The sequence below is a fragment of the Helicoverpa armigera genome, chromosome 5 (assembly GCF_030705265.1).
Source record: "Helicoverpa armigera isolate CAAS_96S chromosome 5, ASM3070526v1, whole genome shotgun sequence".
Taxonomy (NCBI): Eukaryota; Metazoa; Arthropoda; class Insecta; order Lepidoptera; family Noctuidae; genus Helicoverpa; species Helicoverpa armigera.
In genome coordinates this window covers 13335540-13363260 of record NC_087124.1, presented here as the reverse complement: position 1 = coordinate 13363260, position 27721 = coordinate 13335540, and the positions used below count along the sequence as shown (strand labels likewise).

The window sequence follows — 27721 nt, the reverse complement described above, 5'->3', positions numbered from 1 at the left end:
TTTGAATTAGAGAATTAAACGTACGGTCAATTTTTGTTTTAGAGGACTTGACTTGGGCGTACCTTTAATTGAAATCAGACGATTTAGTGAGAAATGGTTCTTAAATGAATCTAAGCTAGAAAGCAATTCAGTTTCCTTAATCAATACATAACTAATGTAGTTTCTCTGCCTCCTGCCAAAAAACGGCAGTCATCATTTTCTCTACTCTTATCCTAATTTATTAGCATGTCTTCTTCCATAACTTACAATTGCCATCCACAAAACAAACTGCAGTATTCTTCAGATAACATCAGTTTAAAGAGATACATATTGAATCTTTTCACCAGCTTTCTTAACTGACCGTTCATAATGCCCTGCCAATAAATCAGGGATTATTAAATTTTCAATGCATCGCTCTCGTAACGGTACTCAGTTTCTATGCAAATTCCAGCCAAAACTTTCTTCTATAATTTTAACTATGACAGCCGTTTAGATTAATTGCTTATGTTAATTTTATCTGATCTGCTGCTCGTGCCAAATTGTTATGAATACTAAAATGATATATTTCTATGTAGATGATATGATTGAAATTACAGATTAAACGAGGAAAATGGTCAATAAACATTGTCTTTGTTTCATCAATGTCTGAATAATGTAGGTAGTTCTTAGGTAACAGAAACTAGAGATTTAAATAGAAGGAATCGAAGTAGATTTTGACAGTTGAGCATCGCCTATGAAAATTGGTCTTGGTTGTAAAAGTGTTAGTAAGATTCAAAAGAAATATATCGAGAACCTTCGTTTTATGCTAGCCAAAATATAATTTCTTTAAATAATTTGATGATCATTCCACATGGAGATGAAGCTATGCATGTGTGAGGTGAAACGTAGCTCGACAGAAGTGCTGCAGCGCATATCTTGTGCACTTTCACTAAGTTACGTCCATTCGGACTGCATTACCATAGGACAGATGTTTGCTTTGCATACTTCAACGAATAGTATGCAGAAACTGATCATTAGGAGCTGTGGTACCTACTCCAATTAGCGCTGAAGAATCCTATCAAGATTTAGGATTAATTCGATGGACAACTCTGTACACAATAAATATTAGTTTTGCTGTTAGCCTTGACTTAACAACCATAATGCTCTTAAAGCTTGACCTTTTATACCTCTTAACGCTTCAGATCAAGCTATAAACAATCCATTGCGCAACCACTAAGAAATAATTACCCAAATTAAAGCACTAAGTAATAAATTACTGAAAATTCGGCGCATCCCTGATTGCGATCGGCCTCACATCTTCACGGCTGCAACCTTCGGCTTACGAAACCAGAGCTTTTTCCTTCCGTTCGAGTTACAGTGGTTACCCCCGCGTTATTATGCCTACTGTTAGCTCTATTGTAATAGAACGTAATGTTTAAGGAAAAACGATCGGAATAATGAACTAAGTCGCCGCATTTGCATAATTGAGTTTTGAACCATTTCAATGAGAAAATTTTCCGATGCGTTAGAAAAGTAAAACATGCAGCCCAAACGTGTGACTTGTAAACATATGGACGTCAGAAAAATGGCTTTGGATCTATATTTAGAAGTTATGCGTAGTTTGTAGTATACAGACTCTAAGCTCGGGACAACGACCGTAAGGTAGATCATCGACCAGATGGACCGATGACATAGTCCGATCATGAACTTGCAAATATAATTGGCTTGTGACAGGGCGCAGATGAAAGTGCCTATTCATCACATGGGCAATAAAATGCAATATGATTAATTTTACTATCAGAGAAGGAGTCAGAGAGATCAACTAACTCCAGACGGTTATATTTTTAGTAAACTTTGTTTCTAACGGCTCCATAAAGTGTCCATTAGGTACAATTATCGCGGCCACGCAAACATTCCATATAAACGGTAGGCGGCCGCATCTGCCAGTGGATTCCGTAGAATCGCCAGCAATATCGCTTTGTTGAAAATAGACGGGTTGCGTAATAGCCTGGGCAGTGCCCAGCGCCCTTCGCCTTGGCGACAACGAGCCAAATGTCTTCGGCCCTGACGGAGAATACGTGGCATCAATCTGCAGTCTCTTCCTGGGATGTCCGATCGCTTTGTAGCGGTTTGATAACTAGGAAGTGCAATATTTGGAAGATGCTATATTTCTCGTTGAATTGGTTTGTGGTTTTGCCAGTAATTTCTGTAAACAAATCTGTTTGGCCAATGCATCTTATCGTACGGATCTATCGAAAATTTTCTAATAACATTTAGCTTGTTTATGAAAAGATCACTGATTTTACAAATTGGTATTACTCAAAAATGTTCGATACGTTGACGCTGGGTTTGTTTCCAACTCATAGTATTCTTCCGTGCTGTTATCGCCTGCAACATCGCACAAGTAATCAACATAGTTCACCCAATGAGCTAGCAAGTGTCGTGGGATGAACGCATCTTCCCTTCACCTGCACACTGCACTTAATGCAATTGCTTTGACCATGATTGTTAAATTGCATATTCTTCCTTTTGACCTCAGTTATACTAAATTCCCGGAAGATTCCAGAAGAATCCAGATAGTTTTAGAACTATGTCATTTTCAAGGCACCCCTTTAAATTGATGGACGTTGGACTCAGATTGATAAATTGCATTCAATGATCTTCGTCGAGTATATCCGCTTAGCACCATTTTTTTCTCACATGTTGCTGGTCCAAATTATTCAATTTCTAGGAAATATTTCCAGTTTCCTCATTTTAATCTCTTTGGGTCTTCTAAATGTGAAGGTGTAAGTACGTTAAGTATCCGCAACTTCAATTTATCAAGTAGTGTCAGACAAAGGTGGTCTGGAAAGGTCAAAATGAGATCACCATTAAATCGCAAGGTCTTAATTTCCCTTTCACCTGAATCCGGGCTTTTCTGCTTATAAGAACGCCATGTTTATTTTTTATCGAAAGAAGTGTTGGCAGTTCTTGATTTAGTATTCCCATATATAGATGAAAATTTATGACGTAATAGTACATGTGTAGTGTACGTACATGTTGTCTGAGTATAAATATTGGCAGGTGCCCGCCGTAGGTATTGTGCACGCAACCATCGCACCTGTCCCAGTCTCTCAGTGTTTATACACAAAAACACATTTATTTTTATGACTATTCATTAGAGGTTGTGTAGGAACAAATAGTTTAATATCCATAATTATGTTTTAATTGATTGACTTCCTTATTTTATTCGATTTGAAAGAAAGCCATCTGTTTGATCTGAGTTGTGAATCATCAGAGCTGTTATTAAAAAAGCCGTTCTTTAACCAGGTTTTACTTGACGCCGAGCTGCATGAGGCATTAAAATGATCGCTGAACATAAGGTCGCAAAAGACAGTGACGTAAGCACACTTGCCGGCAGAGCAGTGCCCTCTGACGGCAAGAAGCCGACCTTGGGCCCAAAGCAACTTTCAACCCGGAAGCCGCGGCGTCATTCTAGCTGTCACGTTAAAACCGCTGAATTTTATTTACATTGCCCTTATTTGGCGCAAACAGAATATATGGCCCGTACAGACGCTGTAATGGATATTTTAATGGGTTTATATATTGAAGTTCGTGCCCTTTGTGGCGGGAGTTTATTAAAGTTGACCTTGTGACCTGAAGGGAACATTTCATTTTTAATTTTATGTAAAGCTCTCTTATCTAGATTTATAGTGCAGGCTCTTAAAATGCAGCCATATGACATGTCTCGTTCTTCAAAAAAACTTTCGTAATTTTTTATCGTCATGTCAAATTATTTTCATACTATCTTTTACTTGTAAAATCATGTATTAAAGTCATGCAGTCTATTTCAGTCTGTCGGCTGCTACCGGGTATATTTCCACTCAGTAAAAATATTTTAATGTCATCATGTGGCGCGCGTGAACTCTGCGCTTGTTTTGCCTTGTGGTGCATTACAACTACTCAAGACTTTTACATGACTAGCCTCCAACCTCGTCTAAAATATGAAAATGTGTCTTGATATGGAAATTATGGCTCTGATCCTCTGACACTGTCTGTGATCTCATGTTTTGGCGTTGCATTGGCAAGGTCAGTTAATAACAAAATTAGTTCCGAAACATAAATCAGTAACTTTATTTTCACGAATTCGTGATTCCAGGCACGCATTCCTCTGTCACCTTGTCATTAACGGCTTTTAAAAACACCAAAAACCACATAGGAGGAAAAATCAAAAAGTTTCCATACGATATAAGCGGCGGACCTTGGCGCGGTACTTACGAATTAAATCGGCCCCCGCCGAGGCCGCCTCGCCTTCCGCAACAACACCGCGTATTTGTTCGCCACTGATTGAATTATAGCACTTAAATGTGTCTATAACCCACCTTGTTGTGCGATTTAGCAGATCTGTGATTACATTTTTGTGGTTAAATCTCTCTGAAGGTCTCGGTATTCGGCAGGCACTAATGGGTGGTCTCGAATGGTGTCAATGTCACAGTATCCTTTCTGACCTCACCTGTTAAGCCCTGGCGTACCGAGCCGTCTATCGCCACGAGGTTGTCATACACACACTACATGTTACAAACGTTATTGTGTTTACGTTTCGTCGGACAGAATAAATATTGCCATCAAAAGGAGAGTGGAATGTTCTAGAATTCGTGCCTCGTAGAAAACTGGCAATCTTCCAAGAGATATTGTAATAAAGAAAGACATTACGCTTCCCGGACCTAGGTACAAGTGACGCCGATGACGTCACAAACAACCTCCTACCCTACATTGGAGGCTTTATTTACATTCATTATCTGACCCTGAAAACAGGCTTATGTTTGTGGCAAGACTAGTAACTGGCGAATTCTGCCGAATCGTTTTTTTTTCTTTTGTGCGTAACCAATTCTGCGACTTCGCTTAACTACAATATGTATCTAAAATAAATAAATACTTACCATACAGCCTGATGGTGTATTACTACGCTGGAAGGCAGGTTTCCGTGTGAAGACATGGGGCAGGGAGTCACCACGCGCTGTCATACAATGTTCCGTCTGAAACAAAGAGTTGCACATTAGTCATCACCCTTCGCAAGGCCCTTCCTGTACGACGTAGTTTTAAACATCTCCAACGGTATATTACGTGGAATTTAAAATGGAAATATGAGTAATTCTACGAAAGCCAGTAGCATAAACTGGTATGTAGGAAAATTCTATAAAAAAATAACTTTTTCTGTCGGACCGACCTGGCTTGTTTGTGCAGTCCCATGGGACAAGAAAGAACAGGAAAGACCGTGGAGATTAATAAGTGACATTTGTTTCGGACTCAAACAAATTGGTTGACTTATATCAATAATTCCCGGTAGAATATGAATATAATCATAAAAAATCCCAACGCGAGTTTTATTTCGCAGTCCAGAAAATAAATTTGCAGTCGGTCTTACAACGCCAGTTTAACTTCAATAAATACAACAGAACAGTAACATAATACATTTTGTTCTCAGATAATAACTCGCAACGACAGGGGCATCAGAGGGACTTTACAAGGGACTGTCGTAGCCTTCGACAAGCAGTGGAATATGGCACTCAGTGACGTCTTGGAAACTTGGAAAAGGAAAGGGGTTAAGAAGAGAAAAGTTCCTCCTGGATTAGGTACGTCCCATGCAATTATTTATTTAAATTGCTGTTGATTTTCTGCTTTAACGATGATATTCCACAATTCAGGTACACCAGTCCCCAAAGGTACGGCAGCATCTATTTCCTCAATACCAGAGGTGACAGAAAAACCTCTTGGCAACGGTGTATGGGAGTGCACAAGACTCATACCTCAGATGATGGTCCGAGGCGAACACGTGGTACTAGTCAATATTGCGGAGCGATGATCTCTTGTGTTATATGCTAGCCTGGTAGCTCGAATTGCGATGCAAGTTTTTGTGCCACTATCTCAAGTTTTTCTGGCAGTTTTTTGTATCGCTTATTGCTATATTATTATGATATTGCAAAATGTATTACGCTTTTAGTTGAAATAAGTTATGATATTGTGTACGTAGGTGCTACTCTATTTCGAAATACTTGTTTTTAAGGTATAGAATCATTGTATGGATTTGTTAAACTGACAGAATTAGGAAAATATTGATTGTCAATCAATTTGACGTTTTTAATGAAAAATCTGTTAATATTGTATCACTATAATATAGTACTAGGTATGTTGACGTTATACAAATATTTAGGTAGGTACATAGATCGATAGGCCGCGTGTGCGGCCACTTCAAGTACAGAGCATCCACTACTGCGTGATAAATAAATATTTTTATAATCAAAAAAGTTTGTATACTTTTTTACTAACAATAAAAATGTTCCCACTGGCATTCCCATGCGTTTCCAATGTCCCAGTATTGTCAACGTATAAAATAAATTAAAATCCACACAATGCTTGTTTTGAGGAACGTTATTCGATTTTCGAATGATATTCCATGGGAACGGACAGCACTGGGCTATTGAAATAATGAACATTCAACTTAATTAGTCACTATTTTCAGTTTCTTTTGAGTTTTATCCGTCTTATAAAAAGGTTAATGTTCAAATAAAATCTTATTCATACAAAAGCAAAGTCACATGAAATATGAGAACTGTTCAATAATGTCAGTGTTTTGCACACAAACCACAGTGTCCGCAAATTGCACACTTCACGTACGTAATTTGGAAGCCAGGACACGCTATTATAACAGGACTTCACTGTTACAATCCTGTGGCGTTGCCCGCACAGTTATTAGGGTAACATGACAATAAGAGGGGCACTCATGCGTATATGCCTGCAGGAAACCAACGCACTATTGCACGCTGCATCTGTTTGCATATTTTTGTACGCATAATTCAAAACAGGACTGTACGAACAGTCTTTTGAAGATTTTTCCTTGCAAACGGCGTCTTTCTCAGAAAAAGTTCGACGTCAAAAGTTGAGAAAAATTTCAATTTTATTTAGAACAATGAAACTATTGTCCTGAGTTCAAAATTCGCAGCAACGACCTCTATGTGCGTAAAAAATACGAAATGGAAATTAGTACGGCATAAATGCACAATAGCTCATGCTACCAGGATCCCACAGGCGCTAAGACATATCTTCTTACGGTAATTTGCGGGCTGAACATCCCAGGTTGGTTGACACGGAAGCGCACACGCATTGTGCGCAACAATAGTTTCCCCATTTTCCCGCGGCCGGGGAACGGCCGGCGTGACCGCGGCAAGTCCGTCGACCCCGGGACAAGGGACGCGGGACGCTTTTCGCGTGCGCAAGCGCAGTGCTCCCGAAATCTTGACGTTTTTTGCTGCGGTTATATGGTTTTGTAATATTGTGACAGGGATTATTTAAATGGTTATTGGATATAATTAACCTTAGTTTGTTTTTGTATTATGTAAGATTGATGATATATGAAACGTTTTTGTATATGTTAGAGAATGATATAATACCTACTTAAATCTTTATCTTTAAACTAACATAAAATGGTTTAACGAAAATTATGTTAAACTGCTTAGGCAGAATACTTGAAAGCTAACGACAAAGTTGGCTGAAATGAAACTTTGTAATCCTATTATTTGAGGCTTCTTAGCATCGAAACAATTTGGTTTATTCAAATTAGGCATTATTAAACAAAAACGTTTCTATTTTAGGAGCCATTTGAAGTAAACTATGCTTATTTATGGAAAATAGTATTTCTATACTGGCAGAATATTGGCATGATAATGTTCTAATTAGGGACTGAATAGAAAACTTGTATGCAACAGCTGCTAATCCGGCGCAGGTTGTATGTGTCGACATAGTAATAGAACGGGTTAGGAACAGTTGTAGCTGGCTTAAGCAAATACTTCATGTAATTATGTGGAATTAACGTCAAAACGTCTGTCCATGTGGTCCCACGGTGGGCGTCAGTAACACATGTCATCAAGCATGCAATACTTGGAGCGACTGATAAGATACCAAAGCGGAATCAACATTGTTTACCCCCTGAAGCAGAAAAACGAATTCCAATGAAGCAACAAGAAATGTTCAATGTTTCCCACAAGTACACAAAGTTCACGATTTCCCACACGAATGGTGACGCCACGGAAAGAATCCCGTGGGGCCGGCAATGCATCACGTCTATTTCTGTTTGAAATCGATGAGGAGACAATGGCCGGCCGGGGCGACGCACCCTGGCCGCCGGCCAACGTCAGGAGGGTAGAAAACAATCATCATCGCTATAACACTTGACAGCTTGGAACATGACGTGTGGAAGTCATGTGCACTTGTTTTGTTGGTTTCATAATGGAGGCCTCACGTGTAACTTGGGTGTAGGGACTTTAACGGAATTGATCTTGTCGTCTGTTCGTGCTTTAACAGTAAAACGACTCTACCTGGTTTTAAAAAATGGATTCATATATCTACAGATAAGTAGATTATTAAAACTAGGAATGAATGAGAGTGCCTGAAGAAGTTCTCTTAGGAAAGTAATTGACACTCTATCTATCAGTAGGGATGTTCTCCGTAGAAGTGTAAAAACAGTGTTGATATTACCAATTTCTGAATGGAATATTTGGCTCAGAGCGTAACATTGATTTTGCTGTGGGAAATACACTGTTCAATCGATCTGTTTTATCTCAATGGAGTCAAGTTTTAAACTGCTTTGCTTAAAATCAAACACTAACTATTGAAATCGAAACTACATTCTTTGTTTTGCCGAACTAATTATGCCTCTTACAAAGATTCGGTACCTATTTATCAAAACATTGTAGTTTGATCTTAGAGTTAGTCGCGATTAGCAATCTCCTGTTTACGTTTTCGGTTAAGTTTTACTGACTCATGTAGCATGATTAAGATAATTATGAAAATTCGAGAATTCTGTCCAATGAAACGTTCGTTCTGCTTGCATTATTCATTAATTGTCATTTTCAACCTTCTGCGTGGCCTTAGACGGCAATTCTTAAATAGCACGCGGAAGTAACGGCAAGTCTTGAACGATTTGACAACAAATTAATATCGTTTGTTTATAATATTGTTTATAAATAAGCGAGGACGGTTATATAATGGTGATAATGTTGTATTAGATAATGCGCGTATTATGTTCGTAACCTTGTTGCTTGTGAAGAATAGACTTCTTTATCTGATTTATCTTCGGAGTGCACAATGGGTCTTGCAGGCGGTTTTACATCACGAGATTTTGTTGCTGCTGTGTTGGCGGGCTTAAATATTTCACCAAAGATTCCTTACTGCATAGTAACTTTACATGGATTTCATTTCCTAAATCTTCCTTCTAGTATCACATTTTTGCTATCGATTCCCGTAGTCTCCCCTATTAAAGGTGGGTGTTTTTTTGGAGTAAACAACTTGTCCGTCCAAGAATATGGATAATGGATTCTAAGCGTGGGCAGTCCATATTAATAGCTTTGGCTTTGAACAAAAGTACGTACTTATGTGAGTAATTTTGTGTGTTTACTACAGGAGAAGTGCCTCACTTGGCTTGAGTAAACATAGGAGAAAATCTAAGAACATTTTGTTCATCCAATACTTGAAAAAGAAAGCTGGTAAAATTTTTACGCAGGTAAACCTTCCCTGTTTTACTGACCAGAAAACTGAAGGTTTCTTTAACTACTTATGAAACTATTAGACAAAAGCCATGCATATAATTTAAATGCATCCTCGTATTCCATTCACTGAATAGCCACATAAAAATCCATTTTAGCATTAATTACAAACTCATTTGGAATCACAATGAAAACTGAAAGTGCAGTCGCGAGTAAATTGTCAAAAGGTTACACAGAGTATACAAAAGCTGGTTGATTGTGCATCGGTGCGAAAGGTCGTATGTACCGGCCATAGAGGCCATTATAAGATGATTATCCGGAGGTGAGAGATCGTGTTGCGTTTTACAAATAAGTGTGATTATGTTTTTATGGTGTAAGGTGTAATGGAGAAGTAGTTAGGGTATGAAAGAATTATCTTCAAGAGGATGGTGTTTGTTAAGAGTGGCATATACTACTTATGTATTGCTAATGTTGAGCGGATTTCATAGTCTGAAATCAATTAGCGAATTGACTGCGGCAATCACTGCTACTCGTTCCCTGGGGTTGAATATTGGTCACTACTCACATTATTTCCAAATTTTTATTCCGGCTTACTAAATTAGGGCTACTAAATCTTTCATATAGGTAATCCGAAACATTTCAGATATCCCAAATAAAATATGTATAGTAATAAAAATATAGTGCAAACTTTCACCGGAGAAGTTCCGGCGTTAGGCGAGGGTGGGTATAAATAGCGACGGTTGCGCAACGCGGCCGATGCACTGCGCCCGCGCACCACACCGACACACTGTCGACCGGGATTAGCGTTAACTGCAGTCAGACGCGTGGTTAAACGGACGGTTAGAGATTAACTTTTGGCTCAAAAACTGTACTGACTGCAAATGTAGATATCTCTTTCTATATATCTTTTTCTTTTTTTTTCAATAGATTTTAGACGTACAATTTTTTATAGCAGTAAACAGCACCTTATTTTACAAGATCAAAAAACAGGTATAGTTATAATAATATCGTATATAGACACGTTAAATGTATCGACATTACTGGTAAGGCGAACAGGTCTCGACAAGGCGGCACTTCCGCCTTATGTACAGGCTGTATGTATGTATATATGTATAAGTATGTGCGTCCAATGTCGTCTACTATTCTTTTTTCCAACCTTGGTTGAGTTGTAGTGAACATGAAATTGGAATGTATGGAGATTCCAGTGTTAGCTGGCAACGATCACGTGTGGAATCATGTGGATAAGAAAGATTGTTACGTGTTTATGCTGCCTGGTAACTTGAAAAAACTAATCGAAGAAAACAATTTACAATACAAAGTTCTTAAGACCAAACTTTATAAGTGATTTTCTATAATTGCATTTCTTCGAGATTCGTGTTTACCTAAATTGAACAAAATTAATCCACTAATCAAACTTTCAGAGCCAATTTAAAAATATGGAAGAAATATTTTATAGAAGATACTTTCTTATTTAAATAAACTGACCAACATAATTCTTCATCAAAAACTAAACGTCCAGTTAACCGACGGTCAAAGAATGCGGTGCAACCCACCGCTGTTCACTTTACTCTTTTTGTATTCGTTCTTGCAGCTAACTTGGGATTGGCTTGACCCATTTCCCGCAAATAGACTCAGCCGGGACTCAAACGCGCCCAACGGCACGTGGCGACCGTCTTATGGTATTCGCGTTTTAAAACACTCGACGTTTGGGAGATGAGTCAGATTAGCATCCGTTTTACTGATTTATTTTATGGACGTATTTTGTTCTGGGTTATTGGTGGACGGTAGAGAGGAGATAATGTTTGTGTGATGTGAAAATGGAAACTATAAGCTGAAATACATGTGTTGGGGATTGTCTTTTTATATGCCTTTAGGTACTCTTGTGAACTGGAAATTGGTTTTTCTAAGTTTTAATTATGTTTAATAATTACGGGGGGATGGTGCAATTTTTTAAATTGACAAATTATACCTACCACTACTCCCATGTGGCACAAATAGACACTTGGAGAAAATTGTATACCTGTCTACAGGTTTAATTATTTATCTAAGAAAAAAGCACTAAATATGTAGGTAATCTCAGAATCTCTACAAGTAAAATTACTAGATAATTCCACAAAGGACGGCATTAATTAACTTTATTTATAACTGGTATTTATTTATAGACCGGCCACATGATCCCGCGGCGGCTTCGTTTGAAGTATTTGCCCGAGTTCCCTAACTTGAACCATCGGGGTCACGTCAGTCGCGAAATTAAGTTATTTCCTAAGTTATGGTGCTTCATACTTTTTACTTTTTTTGATTGACAGTAGATCGTTAAAATAGTATTTTCCAGCAGCTTTTTAAAATAAAAAGCCTAAAAGCCACCACTTTCAGTTTTACAAAAGTCTTACCTATAAGAATACTTAAGTACAATTCAATCGATTGAACAAAACTATTGATTCGTAAAAGGTATCATAGTCGATACAATTAGCGGGTCGTAAAAAATCGATCACGCGAAATGCAGCGTGCAGGCATGCAAGTGCAACTCAGGGTCGGCACCCATTTGTAAATATGCATTTTTAACAAAGTTACCAAGCAAGGACTAAAAAATTAAGTACACAATTTGTGACCAGTAACATAATCGAATTAAATAGAAGAATAATACACAATTTGAAATCAAATCATCGATATGTTTCTTTTTAACCTTTTGAACGCCAATGTCGGCTATAGCCGACATGAGCAAGCGTGCCCTGTGCGCCAACGACGGCTATACTCGACAAAAAACAGGTCGCAGAAAAATACAAAATAAACCTATTAAATCATTACTTTTATGTATTTTTTAGTAGATATTTAATTAAGATTTTCGGGCTTGGCGTACAGGGCATAGGAATACCGATATGGCGTGGCGGTGAAAAGGTTAATAATATACTGCTAGTCCAATACTTTATGAACATCATGACAACTGGATTTTTCCAAAATTATTAATACTACCACTTAGTTATGCTAGGCCAACCGAGACTTGATAAACAAGATAATTGCTTATTACGTGTCAATAAATAACTAGCTTAGATACCATTATAATTAGCAGACATAGGTACCAGTTTTATCCAATATCCTCCAAATTAAATCAACTAAGAGAAATACCGCTAGTGACCGATTTCATTTAAGAATTATATTTAAAGCTTAACCCCGGAATGACGAGGTTAATATAAAAACCGATAAACCCACATAATAATTAACTGAAAACTACATTAACCACATTAGTCAAGTCATTACGTATTATAATAATTACGTAAAACCGATAGTGTTAGTTTAATCTCTCGGAGCTGTCATTATGAAAGAGCTCATAATTGCAACTTTTACTTGCGCGCGCGCCGCTTACGGAAATAAAGCCGGCGTTATGATTATGCCAGTTTGAATTACGCTCCGTTGACAATTATGTGAAACTGTCATAAAACAAAAGCTAATTGTTGGGCTGTGTGCATAGATGCAACGAGAATTTATTTCTTTAGAGTTTAAGCTGTCACTTTAGTGTCCTTATTCTCATAATTTCGCCCAAAGTCTTTCTGAGATCTGTGATTTACACTATCAAAACTGCTTAACTGATCAGAACTGCATTTCGCACTGTGCTTTTGTATCTACTTATATTCATCTCAGACATAAACTATGAAAAATCATAAATTTTAAGTATGTTCTTAATTGCATGTTTTACTTAATCAATTCCGCGGGCGCCACGAAATCCAAGCAACAGAATTCAAAATGAATACCTATTCATGGTGGTTTTCATACAAACTTCAATGTATTCTCCAATCTGTCAATGGAAATCACAATATGGCCGCTTCACCGCCATGAGGCATTGTGCGCAGGCGCCATTACTCCTATGGCGATTGTGTCACTATCTTCAGCTTATGCAACAGTCTTGGAACCCCATGCATGGGCAAGCTGATGACAACTAGGAATTGAAAAATCTAGACCCAGATATGGAAGACATTTCTTTGATATTTCTATATTTTTAGATATAGAGGACTATAGGAAAGTAAGCTCTAAGATATTATCTACAATTCTAGATAAATCGGTGGCTATTAATCTTAGCATACTTTCCATTTCTCTGAAAAGTTTTGACATCAATGACAAGCTGACTATGAAAATCGTGATTTATTTACAAACACTAAGTTTCCCCTTCATTCAACATCTCCAACACTGAAGCGATACAAATCTGCGCAGATCTAGACTTATTCTAGGTTCAGCTGCATTGTGCACCGCGGCTAAGTGCTGCGCGTGCGCCTCGTGACAGAAAGGCTTGCTTTCACTCGCGCTTCCTGCCCGCGATTGATATACAACACGACAACGCTATTATGTACCATTTGTTGTGTTTTTGTGCAAAAAACGTTTTTTGTACTTAATTGTTGAGCGGTGATAGTTTTTTAATTGATGCAAACAATTGCATGTCAGTTTGTGTTTGTTGATTGAAGTAAGGGAAATGTTTTTTGTAATTTTTTGTGAGCCAGGCACTTAGGCGAAGGCGGGGTGGTGCTAGAGTTTTACGGAGACTTTGAAAAAGCCTCGAGCAGAGCTATACTCGTAAAAGAAAATGGTCCTATAACAGCAGAACAAAGGCTCATTACGAGTGCGACTAGGGACGGTCTGGTGCAACGCGCGCGCAGACGGATAGACAAGTCGCATTCCTAGATGAATTACAACTAGTTAACATCTAAACTGTTGCGGGCTCAGTGCAAGCCCAGCAAAGGCCATTTCACCGCGTCGAGCGCGTTATCTGCGATCGCCGGTACCGAACTCCGTACAATAAAGACGCAAACGCGCCCGTAACAACAGACGGGCGTTAGAGACTCGCATGCGCCGGCGCAGTGAAAGTACTTTCGCGCGCTCGTTGCCCCGGTCGTCGAACTTGGCGCGGGAGAGAGATAGGCGCACACGCGGGAGCGGGACAGATATAGTTTTCTGAGGAAAGCCGTGAAAAGCGGCCGGGCGCGGGGTACGCGAAAGTGCGCTCCATCAGGAAATCGGCGCGATCGTAAATGCTGAAGTTAAATGATCTTTATGCGTCCACCTTTACGATGTCAATAAAAGGTTTATTGTTCGTGCACTATTATTCGCTGCGGTGGCGGTGAACTCGATTTTTAAGGAATTTTCCGCGTTTTTCTTCATGTTTCCCGGCGTGTTGTCCTCTGTTTGAGACATAAAAGTTTTATTGTGTTTACAAAGGCCTGTTGTGCGCGACAACGACACGAAATTTTATACGCCTCCATTTCTTATAGTTTCGTAATAGGAACAGAAGCACGAAGTGCCACACGGTTTTTCTATAGATGCTCAAAGGAACCCAAACAAACCAAACTTCAGCATATAGGTACTCTGGATCAAAATTGTTGACTATCTCCAATTCTTTGCTATCATGATCCACCTCACTCAGTCTCTTCAAAATGCCCACGAACTGAATTTTCCATACACACCTCTCTATTTGCGGTGCCGAGGTTCACCATAGACCACTAATACATTTAATTACGACCCATGTGCAACTATCTGCTTACTATCAGCATTAGTTTACAACGTGATTTCTTCCACTAAACATGGACAGATTTTATCAAAATACTTTGGTGTATGGTACAAGTGATAATCATCTGGCGACTATAGGTTACAAAAGGATTAATAAGCTGATTGAATTATGGGGTCTCTACAACCTAAAGTTAATGTATATGAAAATGTTTTTAACAGGCTTCGAACTTTGAAAAAACCTTTAGGTATTTAAATCGGTTTCATACTTACTAAACTCTTGTTTCAATAAATATTATGTTATATACTATTCAAGCTGCTACATTAATTGTCAGCCAGTGCAATAGTTTTAATAAATAGAACGATTTATTACCATGATTAATTGGTGCGCATAATTAATTTTGAATTTGATCGATGATGTGTCGAGAGTAATGATTGATTAAAGAATGGCGAAAAGCTGTTAATTGTTTATTATAAATCATTGCCATTGGTAATTCGATTGTCGGAATACCTCCATTACAAGCATCGAATTACAATTAACAAAACACCCTATGTGTTTTGTTATGTTCATGTTGTGATAAATCTAAACAAACTCTTACGTATTTTTATTGATATAGCAATTTTTTTTACGGAAGGCAAATAGATATGGTGGAATTCGTCTTTAATATTCAAAAGTAGTTCTAGTTTGTTCTATGGACATACGGCTAGAGTTCTAGAATGTTCTATAAACACTCTTTTTTCTTATAACTTGTACCACAACAAAGTCACTCGCATTCAGTTAATTGTTGCCGTGGAGAGTGAAAGTTTAATGTGTACACGAATTAGTTTTGTTTTCGTTCAGATTGGCGTATGTTACGGCCGGCATTCAACCACTTCTCAACTGTCAGATTTTCAGATCACTCATTAGTAGGTTGCTATTTAAATTAAGTACTTATTAAGTGCCGCTCCCTAGTTTGAGTAATTTCCCTTTTATATGTTTCAATTTAATTTGTAAATATTATATTTGAGCTGGTCTTATAAGTAAATATTCCTTCAGTCTCTTAAATAAGACCAAATACCTAGAAAAACTTTGGTTAAAACGGCCTAGGCAACAAAATAGCGTGTCTCCAAGCCATACTATTGCCGAATTTCTAGTAATAATTTTCAGTTTTTCAGCTAACGTTCGCCATCACGGGACAATTTTAAGGTCGCAGAGGGCGATGACCTTTAAGTAGGCTTGAAAGCTTTCAGGAAAATGCTGACGAAGTGAAGAGGACTTTACTGCCTTATCAAGAGGGAGATCATTGTGGGAGACACAGTTTCATTGGTACGTAGATATTTTAAGGCTTTTTATTAATTTATGGAAGGTTGATATTTGTGGAGGAAGTTCGTGGTTTATAAAACTTGTGAAACTATTGGCTTAGGAATTTGTTGTGACCGAAGTTGAACCATAATCGCGAAAATGTGTTAGAAAGTGTCAGGTTATGAACTTATCCGTAACAATACAAATTCTATTAGACTAACTGAATTATGACATCTGATATTCACACTTGAAAACCATAAGAAGACGACAACGAAGCCGAAGACGTTAAGTTCTTTGTCTATTGGGACACCGCACAGTTTTTTTTAAATCCCTACTTCCTCAAACTATGTGACTGTCAAATACAGTACATATTTTAAAAGTCAATTGAGATACCGAATTTGACAAAAACATGTCCCAAGTACATATCTACTAGTACAACAAAACACTACCTGCATAGTTCCTCAGTCCTGATACGCAATGGTACGAGTACTCCCGCCCTTGAACCCTCCCCTCCCGGCCCTCCGTATCGATCCGTAGTACTACACGGGTAACCTTTACCGACTTACGTAAGAGGGACGCAACGGCCAGTCATTCACGAGCAACCTGCCAACCCTGGTACAGGGTTAACGTAAATACTTCTTGTTTTAGAGCAGTGAACCTGTAGCTTGGGTTTGTAGAATTTCAGGGTTAAAAAAAATAAGATGAAGTTTGGATGGTTTTAGCATTGGTGAGCTCATCTTATCGATCTTGACTAAATCAGTTTTGGCAGTAATAACGAAAAGTAACCTAGCAATTTTGAAGAGAAAATTGTAAATACTCAGTGTATTTACAATTTTTTTTAGACACCAAACCAGGATCAGACATCGAATTGGCATCCCTATTTTTTAATTTTATTATCAGGTACCTACAAACTTTTGGCAGTTTAGGGACAGTTTCTACTAGATATGGTTGTTACAAAACCTATTTATAAGCCTGCAGTCAACTAACAAAAGCGTTATCATGAACCTCTTAACAAAACTCTGCAATGTGACAAGTAACTCTTCACAACACTCACGCTTCTTATCAGTGATATCATGTGTATAATTAAAACTAAACTGTGTTGCCGAGCCTTTTATAAAATGCCGATGTGTACATTAATATTTTTGAGTTAAATTTTGTACATATGTTTAACGTGAAGTATATTTATCTGTGAGAAATAAGCCGATTCTAATTAAATCCTGAGGGTCAAAGTTAGTGTTACAAAACAAAATATTCGATTTAACTATACCTATACTATTATTTTACAACAACTAACAAGAAATCGTAAAAAATCCTGTGTTGATAAAAACTGTATCTTGTCTTCGAGTTTTGCCCTATGTAATAAAAATGGCGCATTGCGGGGACGCATTGCGTTAAAATTTCGTTTTACAACGAAATAGGATAAGCTTTCAGTTGTTTTCTAGATTAAAACAAACAATCAACTTTTGAAAGTCTTATTAGGGATTTTCTTCGCAATTTGGTACTTTAGTACTGTTTCAGGAGTTTTATTTTGCCAGCCGAAACCGAACCTTATCTTGCTGAATTTAGGACTCTTTCTTTTTTTGATTGATGTGTTGTGTACAGCCAACTGAAGTAAAGGAATTTGAACCTTATTCCCCTTAAATAAAGGTGCACAACTATGTTTGTGTTGAGGAAAATACAGCGTCGTGTTGCTTGGGACCTAAGTTCACGTTAGGCTAGGTTAGTGCAAAAGCCTGAACTGACATAAGGTTGTTTTTGAGTACAATGCTCTTTTACGTATTTTTGTTTTACCTACAGTTGGTGACTCCAAATTTTCATAATGATTAATGTAGTTAAACAAGTGCTTTTTTTTTAATTTTAAGACCCGAAATTGATTAACAACCGTTAACAATATTCTGTTTTTCAGTCGATTTGATTACCAGAGGTAGATTTTTGTATATGTATGCCATGTAATGTAATATCAAATTCCTTTATGGATACTAGGATATTGAGAATGGCCGTAAATACTTTATACACTTGTGAATTCTTACAAAAATTCGCATAGTTTTCTGTTACATGTATACCTATTTTTTTTTCTTTTGCGTTCCTACTATATTTGACACTCCTCGCCTACGCGTCTTCCCACGCGGCCTTACCAAAATTGGTAGCGGTTACTTATTTTGCCATAAATTCGTACTTTTTCCCATGTTTTTTTTTTCAGGTTGGCAAGTTATATTATGAAGGAGTATTTTGATATGCTTGTAGGTGTGATCCCCAAAGTTATTTCCTAAGAATTCTTATACGTGGAGAAAGTACATTCTGACAACCGTAGGGTTATTAAAGGAGCGAATAACACATCTATACGAATATAATAAATAGGAAGCATTTTTTGTTTGTACCCTAAAGGCTTTGGAACTACTGAACTAATTCGAAAAATTCCTAAAGTTGGAAAACTACACTCTTCCCGAGTAACATAGGCTATAATTTATCCATGTACGGGTAATAGTTCCTACGAGACGCGGGTGAAACTGCGGGAAAACGGCTGGTTTCAAGCATTACATTTAATTCAAGCATCAACATTACAATACTGAAAAAGCGGTTTATTATGATGCTATTTAAAACCGTAATGTGACAACCTTAAACTGAATACAACAATACCATGTAATGCAAGTTAAAACAAGATCTAGTTTCCTGATATAGAGCCTTTCCATGTCTTCATTAAGATAATAGCGATACACCTGTAGATGTTGTAGATCAATTAAATTAATTAATTTATTAACTACACAAGATAACGCATTGAAATTAACCCTATCACTCGACAGTTAACTGATAGATAACTAAATGATTCGAAGAAAAGTGCAAAATAATCTTGTTTAAAAGTCTAGTTGAGATTATAATACTTTTTGGCTATTTTTTTTCCTGGAAAAATGTTGTTTATGCATTTTTTGAATTATCTTTTTATGATGATAGTTTATTTTAGTATATGTTGGTGTAAATATATGATCATTATTTTATTCTTTTACATTTAAATATTAAAATATTGATACATTGAATCCTGAATAACGTTACAGATTGAGAACGCTCAGTTGTAGATATAGTAATTTATAAATTGCTAAATATTTATGTTGCTCATACATAGTATAACACAAACATGTTCTTATCCTTAGGCATCTTTGCTTAATGTAGTTTCAAACTTAGTATCTTTCGAAGGCCCACGTATAAATGTAAATAGCTCAGTAACTACCTGAAAATGTGAGAATCACTCATGAGGAAATAATTGCTACCCCACCATTTTATCTAAAAATATTCATACAGGAAAACTGAGGACATCATAATATTTTGGTATAATTTTCCTACCACCTTTCTCGGAAAACTTCGGTCCCAATTGTCATTAACCTTAAATAGTAGTGGGATTCCAGATCACTGCAAAGCCTACTAAAGTAATATGAAGTATCTACTAGCTTCCGACCGCGGTTCAACCCGCGTCCCAAAGGAACTACTTCCCGGAACTGAATAAAAGTAGTCTATGAGATATTCTGGTATATAAGCTAAAGGCCTTCCAAAAGTATTAAAATCCGCGCAACCGTTTTTGCCTGAAAGAGTAACAAACATTCTTACACGCTTTAGATTTTAGTAAGATTGGGGAGATATTCATGAATAAAATATTGCTAAATAATCTGCCGCCTTTTAACTTTTAGTCAATTTATAAGAATCTAGACTTCAGTAGTGCTATCACATAAACTTTATCACGAGAATTTATTTTATCTTCTCTAAAAGCTTGTTACTCTTTTGTTGTTAGGTTGTTACTCAAGGACCTTCAACAAATATAAATAATATTTCTTTAGAGGAATTAAATCTTTTGATAGCGACGCCGGGAGTGGGGGGAGGGGGCGACCGGCACGTGTAACCAGGGAGGCGCTCCTTTTTATATCATTAGTTGAAAGTAATCAGAGATGGCATTGCCACTTCAATATATTTATTCAAAAACAAAATATGTTTAGAAAACTATATTCTGAATGCCTCGGGTATTCAAGGAAAATTGTTGAATTTTCATGAGTTGCGGGTTTTCTCAAACGACTTTTCCGCAAACTTCGGGGTGTCCGTTGTACAGGTTAATTTGATTTTACCCGCCTAATTATTAAATGGGTCTGTGTTTTAATCTTAAGGTAAATTAAGAGATTAAAGGTGTCTATTGAAACCATGTAATTTTAAGTAGGTATTAGCATTTTAACACATTGTTCCATGAATTAATTATTTCACCAAACATTTTTCTCACTATATTTTAACCACCAAACATTTTTTAGCTTATCGTAACAATACACTATTTATTAGAACCCCTTGCAATAAAAATGGGTTGACAATACAAATGTTACAGATTCATAATTTAGCAACGATGTTTGACCCTTGATAATGTAAGGTAAGTCTACAGTGCTACCCGCTACTCGCTACCATTTCCGCGCCCTCTCCGCTCCGCTTACGTTCATTCTTCATTGATACACGTGGAACACCCCCCTCCCGCGTGGGCGTCCCCCCTCACCCCATGCCTCACCCCCGGACACCCCGATAGTGTAAAACACGGCTTTTGTTAGTTCACTCTAATTAATGTACGTTCAACTGTTTCTGCTCAAAGACAAGGAAAAGTATTGTTTTATTCAAGTTTTTTATAATGTTACACGTATTTACTTGTTATTTAGTATTTTTGAAAGAACATGTAAGCTTCGTACTTTAGTGTACAAAATATTAGATAGATAAAAACGGAAATCACGACACAAAGAAAGACAATTGGCGGTTAACGCTAAACAGCGATTTCTTCAAACAGATCATTTGACTTCAATATGTTTGAAACACGATCAAATTCTCATTAACACATCATTCACACACGTGCCTAATTAACAAAAGTTAGTCAAAGGGGGTGTTATTCAATAATTACGTGGGACTGTCATCATTGGAAGCCGCGGAAGGGCCCGAGTGTTGAGCTAAATGCAGCGAGGGCGCCCCCACCCGTACGCGTGTAGCGTTGCCTAGCAATGATTTGTAAGCAGGTGAGGGCAGAAGTACCGGGGATATAATATATGGCTTTAAATTAAATAATACTATAAGAGTTTTTTTGCTAATACGTGCTAATCACTGGTCAACATCAGGTTTTTTTATTGAGTCACTGCAGTTCACAGGCCTCGACATAGTAGGAATGAGGGTTGATTTATGTTTGCAGACAATTTCTCTTTCCTCAATAAGTTTTCCTTTACCTTTGTGGTCATTGGTCTCCAAAATACGTTTAGAACATATTCAAATAATTTTTTTTTTTTCCAGATGCGTGAAATACTTAGTTATATTAAAAAATCCATCGGTGTCTTATAATAATAAAGGATTTGATTACCCGGGATTTGTCATAGTTACTCGACCATTTAAAATCAGGAAAAGAGAAATTTTCCTGTTGATTTTAAGGAAAAAGTACACATGTAGAAACGGGCATTCATTTAAGTACTTTTCTGCGTATATTATACATGTATCTGGGAAATTCAAGTTCATTGTATTTCTACCCTTTATAACTTAGTGTGTAGAAGTCGATTGATTAGTGACATTGTTAAAACGATCGATCGATGGCAAGTCGACTATGATTGAATCAGAATACTAAGCAACGGTTACATTACTTTAGATATTATGACATGTCAATAACTTATATTTATGGATCTAACTTTGCAAGTTTTCCTTTATTTACTTCATCGTCCTTTTCCCTATAATATTGAGGTTCGCTTTCAGTCTGATCCGATAGACCTGAGTACCATCGTTCTAGACTGCCTACAATTTGACCTCCACAATCCAGTTTCCCGGTCAACCCGATATCGGAAAGACTTGTTGTCAGGACTTTCCGGCTTCTAACTACCTGTAAAGCCTGTCAAGGAAGTTTCAATACCAGCCGGGAAAGCCAGCATTGCTTAACCCTATCAATCAATCCCTAATGCTGTTAGTTTACCACGAGCTCCTCACCTCATTCATAAGAAGGAACTACAATAATGAACCTTCTGTAATTGTAGATATTACCTGTAAGTCCCTCCCCTCCCGTACGTCCCTCATCCCGCCCACATCTTCCCGGAAACAGCCATTAAATCTAATGTAAGGAAGCTGAGAACATTTTATTAATTCCCTTGTAAAACATTTCGTGAATAGTTTTTGGATATTATAATTAATTTAATAACGAGTTGTTGTTCAGATGTTGTATTGTATCTCAGTTTAATTAGCTGTTTTCCTTGATTTCTTGAGCTCGTGTTTTGTTGAGATAAAAATAAGATAAAATTAGCTTCTGGTATCGGGTGTTTGCTTTGAACATAGGCGTCAGTTTGACAAATGAACTATGATTTCGTTTATTAATAGTACCATAACATGATATCGTATAGTCATTATTTATCACATCATATTAAATTGATAATCTATCCTATTATTTACTACACATTGTAAATTATAAAAAAAAATACCTTTTTAGGCAAATTATGAACATTAAAATGCGTCACCTTAATGAAAATTAAACAATGATTTAGCAAAAATAATTAAACAAACAAAAATACTCAAAAACACACAAAACTATATTCAAGTTAAATATCAACTCTTGTTTGCAGTAGTTGTTCTAAATTATTCATTAGTTCCGAAAAACTCCGCACAGCGTACATAGCTCGTAGCCGCCTACGAGAGCGTAGCGTAGCGCTACACGGTTGCTACGATAGCGGCCAAGCTCAGGTTGTGTAATGAAAAAAATGTTCGGCGTAAATCCTCTGGTCTTTGTTTTTTTAGCTTCGCGATAAATAACGAGCATCTATTTGAATTACGGTATATTTTATCTTGTGAAAATATTTCAGAAATTAAAATAAAGATTCAAAGAAAGAAAAATAATTCTTCGTATTTAAGATGTTAAAATTATTAACAATATTTTCTCCGAATTATTTATCCAAAATTAACCATTAACCTAGCAACAACCAACAAATAAAAAGAATACTGTTACATAAAACCCCAAAATATATGCAAACCCGTCACAGAAAGTGAAAGAAACTTAACTAAGTTTAAATCACTTTCATTTCGAATCTATAATATTTATTTATTCAGTTTCTTAAATTAATAACATTAGTGTTTAGTTATGCGGTTAGATTAGACGTCATTGGATTACGATTAACGATTTGTATTCGATTATTAGTCGGTAATTATGTTGTAATCGCAGTTTATTTTCTCGGTTCAGCGTGGATGATTGATTTTTTATCATATAACGTTAAAAGTTTAAGTTATATGTTAAAAGTTTTTATTTTCGAATATTATCCATACAATAAGGAAATATTTTTTGTCTGTTTGCGCTCTAAAGGCTCCGAAACAACTGAACCGATTTGAAAATTATTTCACTGTCGCAAAGCTATACTCTTCCCGAGTAACACAGGCTATATTTTATCCCGGTACGAGCAGTAGTTCCCGGTGAAACCGCGGGAATATAGTTAGTACAAAATATTCAACAAATCTCGATGAAAAGTATCAAGATTGTTTCCCAACATATCTTTGAGCTTACAATCTAGTATTCAACATATGTCTAGATGCGGTGTAGGAAAACGCCTCGGCAGACGTATGACGTAACTGTGAGCGTCTCACGCGCAGACCTCCGCTTATATAATGAAGACCTTACGAGGGTCAACTACGGACTACGCCTTGACATGTGTCAAAATGACATTTCATTTTATAACTTTTTTTTATGAATGTCTCAAAAATTCTCTCTGGTTATGTTTCAGTTTATGTTTTGTTGGCTTTTCCTTGTTTTGAGATACATAATGGAACATTTTGTTGATTTTATTACATTAAATAGTTAATGTATTACAAAATGTCGTATGTAATTTTAAAGAAATTAACTAATGACTCGTCTTGGAAGTCCGGTAAAAATAAAATGACATTCAGAAAAAAACGTTATCACCTTTTGTTTCACAATTCGACATCCTATTGCCATTCTTTCGTCGGTTTTGAAGGCCAAGACCAGAGACCAAGCATTTCCAAAACCAATAAATTCCAAATACAAAATTTCAAATTCCGCACTGTATCTGTCAAAAAATCACAAACGTCAGAGAGCGCGCGCGTTTTATTTTTAAACTGGCAACGGGCGACCTCAGCGCTTGAATGTAGTGCCAATGTCACAGTAACTAGGTCTATGTCAGCGAGCGGCCTCATGCCGCGGGGATATGTCTGCACGTTTTGTGGCCTTATTTGGCGCTTTCGGCGGGGTCACTGGGCTTTTCGGTGATCGTATGCTTGTGCACACTTGTTTCGTGAAAGATGTCACGTTGCTAATCTAATTTCGAACGGTTCAATATGGCCAACAGTGCTGGAGAATTTTTTTTGTAGAAAAATATAGGCAATTTTTGCTTTTTGTAATTCGTCTTTTATTATTAGATATCCTTATAAGTGAGTGAGTATTTCTACAAATATTTAGGCGCCAGTTATGATGACATCGGTTCGTCATTACGTAGTGAATCACAACCCTATACTGACTATAAATAGTGAATGAAATAACATGTCAACAACAATATACTCACGCTAGTTTCGATTAAATATTATCTCCTACACTGTTATTAAGTTATTTCGTGTATTAGTTAACTTGATTTAATTAAAGGGTATATGACCAAGGTTCGTTTTAAACGTTGCTTCGATTACACCATGGTCAGTTTGTTTAAATTTTAATGTTAATAAACAAATTAAATGGTTACACAAAGTGCAGCGCTATACACATTAACTCTTAAATTCAAGGTGACGTTTGAATCGATCAACAATTTAAAATTACTGTTTTTACAAGCAATGTGCGCTATATTTCAGTAGTAAGTTACTCACTGTCGCGGATTATTCAACATGAGTCTGTTGAGAGCAGTTGTGCCAACACAATGTCTTATTACAATGGCTGCCAAATAAAATGGCGCAATATACGTAACAATCTATAACTGTCTCAGAATGCGCTTAATAAATCGATCTTTATTACCGTTGACACAAAATGTTGCAAAAAAAATGGACCAGTCGACACGATTCGAGGAAAAATATTTTTCAAATTCGCTTATATCAGTAAAATATTGTTTCGCAAAATGTTCATAGTAACTAGTGTTTGTAGGATTGCGAAAACCGCAGTCAGCGATTCACACTAGACTGGCTGTGGCTATTTGCATCAGTTGTGAAATAAGTTATTAAGTCAATGCTAAGGTCAACTTAGAGGCTGCTAACTTCATACATTGCTATATTACTTTGAATTACTAATAGACGTAATAAATTCTATTTTTTTCTTATCACGAGTCTGTTTTGCACCAAATTGTGTATTGTGTAACCAATATCTTTAAGTAACGGCAAGGCTATCTATAATTTACTTTTCAAATGCATTATAACTTATCTGTTATCACAAAAGCGTTCCCTGAAAACCCAAATTTAATGTCATTAACTCGATTCGAAGATAAACATTGAGTTTGATACAAGTTGCACCGATAGTGGCCTGATGGCCGGCCGTGAGGCTAACCTTGCTTCTGTCTCGCTCGCTCGCGCACGTGGCCGCGTCGCTCTGTCTCTGTCTGGGTGATAACTACCGGATTCCGTGCGCGTGCGTCGTGATCGAAATGAATGCGTCTGATATTTCCTTCAGTGATGAAAGGGTTGTTTGTGTTGGCGTGGGAAACTGGAAAACTGTGGCACATTCTAATATTTTATGCGAAAGGAACATTGTCTATGTTTATCTTTTACACTGTCACGGTCAAACGCCTGAATCAATTTTGACGAAATACGGTTTGGGGATAGATAGAGTTTTGAAGAAGGATAGTCAGAACTTGATCAACAGGTCCGTCAAGATACAGTTCATTCAAATATAAAGACAATTTAAATGGTGATTGAATTAATAGTGGTACGCAACATATTACTAAAACTTACACTATTTCCAATTTCAAAAAGTAGGAACTTACAAAGTTCTAGCAATAAGTACTGCATAATAATATGTGTGCGTAAATGACGTCATCATAGGTACGAATAACGCTATCATCACCTTTATGAAAACAATTTGGCGACATAGTATTATGTAAAACAACTGCATCGTAAAATGTTTTTGTACATTTTATTACAAGTAACTCAATATTATTTTCTGCATACCGTGTATTTAGGTAGATGTTCAAAATTTAAAATATTATGAAATTGTCAAAGTTCTGTAACTTTATTTGCTAATGGCTTTTGTCCATCGATAAACCAATAGAAATAGGATTAAGTACTGACTCTCTCGGACTTCAGACTTACAGGGATTCCCCTTTTCTTTCTCCGAGTTCCCAGCTCGCTTCAGACTCAATGAGCCTGAATACAATCTACATAATAATACATTATTACATAAAATACAACAGCAGTCGAGTAACGAGTAAAACATTACAATAACACATACAAGTGACAAATAGCTGGTCTATGTGGCCTACTGACCCGTTTCCCCCGATACTCTGATGCGGCGATTCTGTTTCGCGACTATCTATCTATTTTACTGCTAATTATTTTACAATTAATTATGTATGTTTTAATATTGTGAAAGATCTTTGAGGTTCTGTCTTTTGAAAGAAAAGGGTTAGTGACTCGATTTTTACTTCGCTTTGGTGTTTGAAATAAACGAATGAATTCAGGTTTAAAGAAAAGGTTTCTTCCTTCTATTACTCTCGTTTTATTGATCTTTTTTGTTGTTAGGTAAATGGGATAATAGTTTTTGTAAGAAGGATAAAGGCTAAATAACGATGTTCTATGCCGAATTTATTTGTCAATAAAAAGTTCTTAAATCCGAATAATGTTTTTTTATATAAATTTAGTAACAATTCCTTCAAAACTTCTTCGTACCGGTAATAAAGAATCTTGTGCTCTTCCCAATATTCGTGATATTCAGTCACCCACTTACCCCAACACCACTTAATGATACATCGCGTTGACATTCAAGGGAATTAGGACGACCAATTATTTATTATCTGTGACATGGACAAATTGGACCAAGGCCGTTTGTTTGGACCAGATAAATTACGTACGGCTTTATTTACTGTAGGTACGTGTTTTCACTCGTATCATAGATAAACAAATTGGGTGAAATTGTGGCCCGAGGGGGTTCAGCAAAAATTGTGTACATTTTTCCCCCTAAACACCTACATTGGAAATTGAATGAGTACCGTTGTAACAAACCCACATTATTAATTTAAATTATGTTACATCGAATAACTCGACAAAGAAAACAATTGTGTAGGTTTTAACAATAAACTGAAATAAAAATGTGATACTTTTATTGAAAAGATTTAAAAACACTGAAAATATTATAGTCGTCAATTCATCATACATAATTAATTAAACAAATACATTAACGCGTATCTAGGGCATATTGTGCAAGCGACCAGTTATTGTTTAAAATCAAAACGGTCATATGCGCAGACGCAGCGGCTGTCGCAACGCGCCCTAAATTATTGTACTTTGTGCAAGTGCAGCGATACACTGCACCGGT

At 36.8% G+C, this 27721-nt stretch overlaps 2 protein-coding genes across 4 annotated transcripts in view; one reads left to right on the top strand and one right to left on the bottom strand.

The window, feature by feature from the left end:
- LOC110374647 (U7 snRNA-associated Sm-like protein LSm11) overlaps window positions 1-6286 on the top strand; it is a 31052-nt gene extending 24766 nt beyond the window's left edge. The window contains exons 3-4 of the mRNA XM_021332463.3: window positions 5423-5570; window positions 5643-6286. Coding sequence (XP_021188138.3) covers window positions 5423-5570; window positions 5643-5800 — 306 coding nt within the window. The 3' untranslated portion in view covers window positions 5801-6286. The remainder of the gene's footprint in view (window positions 1-5422; window positions 5571-5642) is intronic.
- The window catches only part of LOC110374646 (ecdysone-induced protein 74EF), a 188987-nt gene that overhangs the window by 137276 nt on the left and 23990 nt on the right, over window positions 1-27721 (bottom strand). For all 3 annotated transcript variants that reach the window (XM_021332458.3, XM_021332461.3, XM_021332459.3), the window contains exon 2: window positions 4878-4973. The gene's annotated coding sequence lies outside the window, so the exon portion shown is untranslated. The remainder of the gene's footprint in view (window positions 1-4877; window positions 4974-27721) is intronic.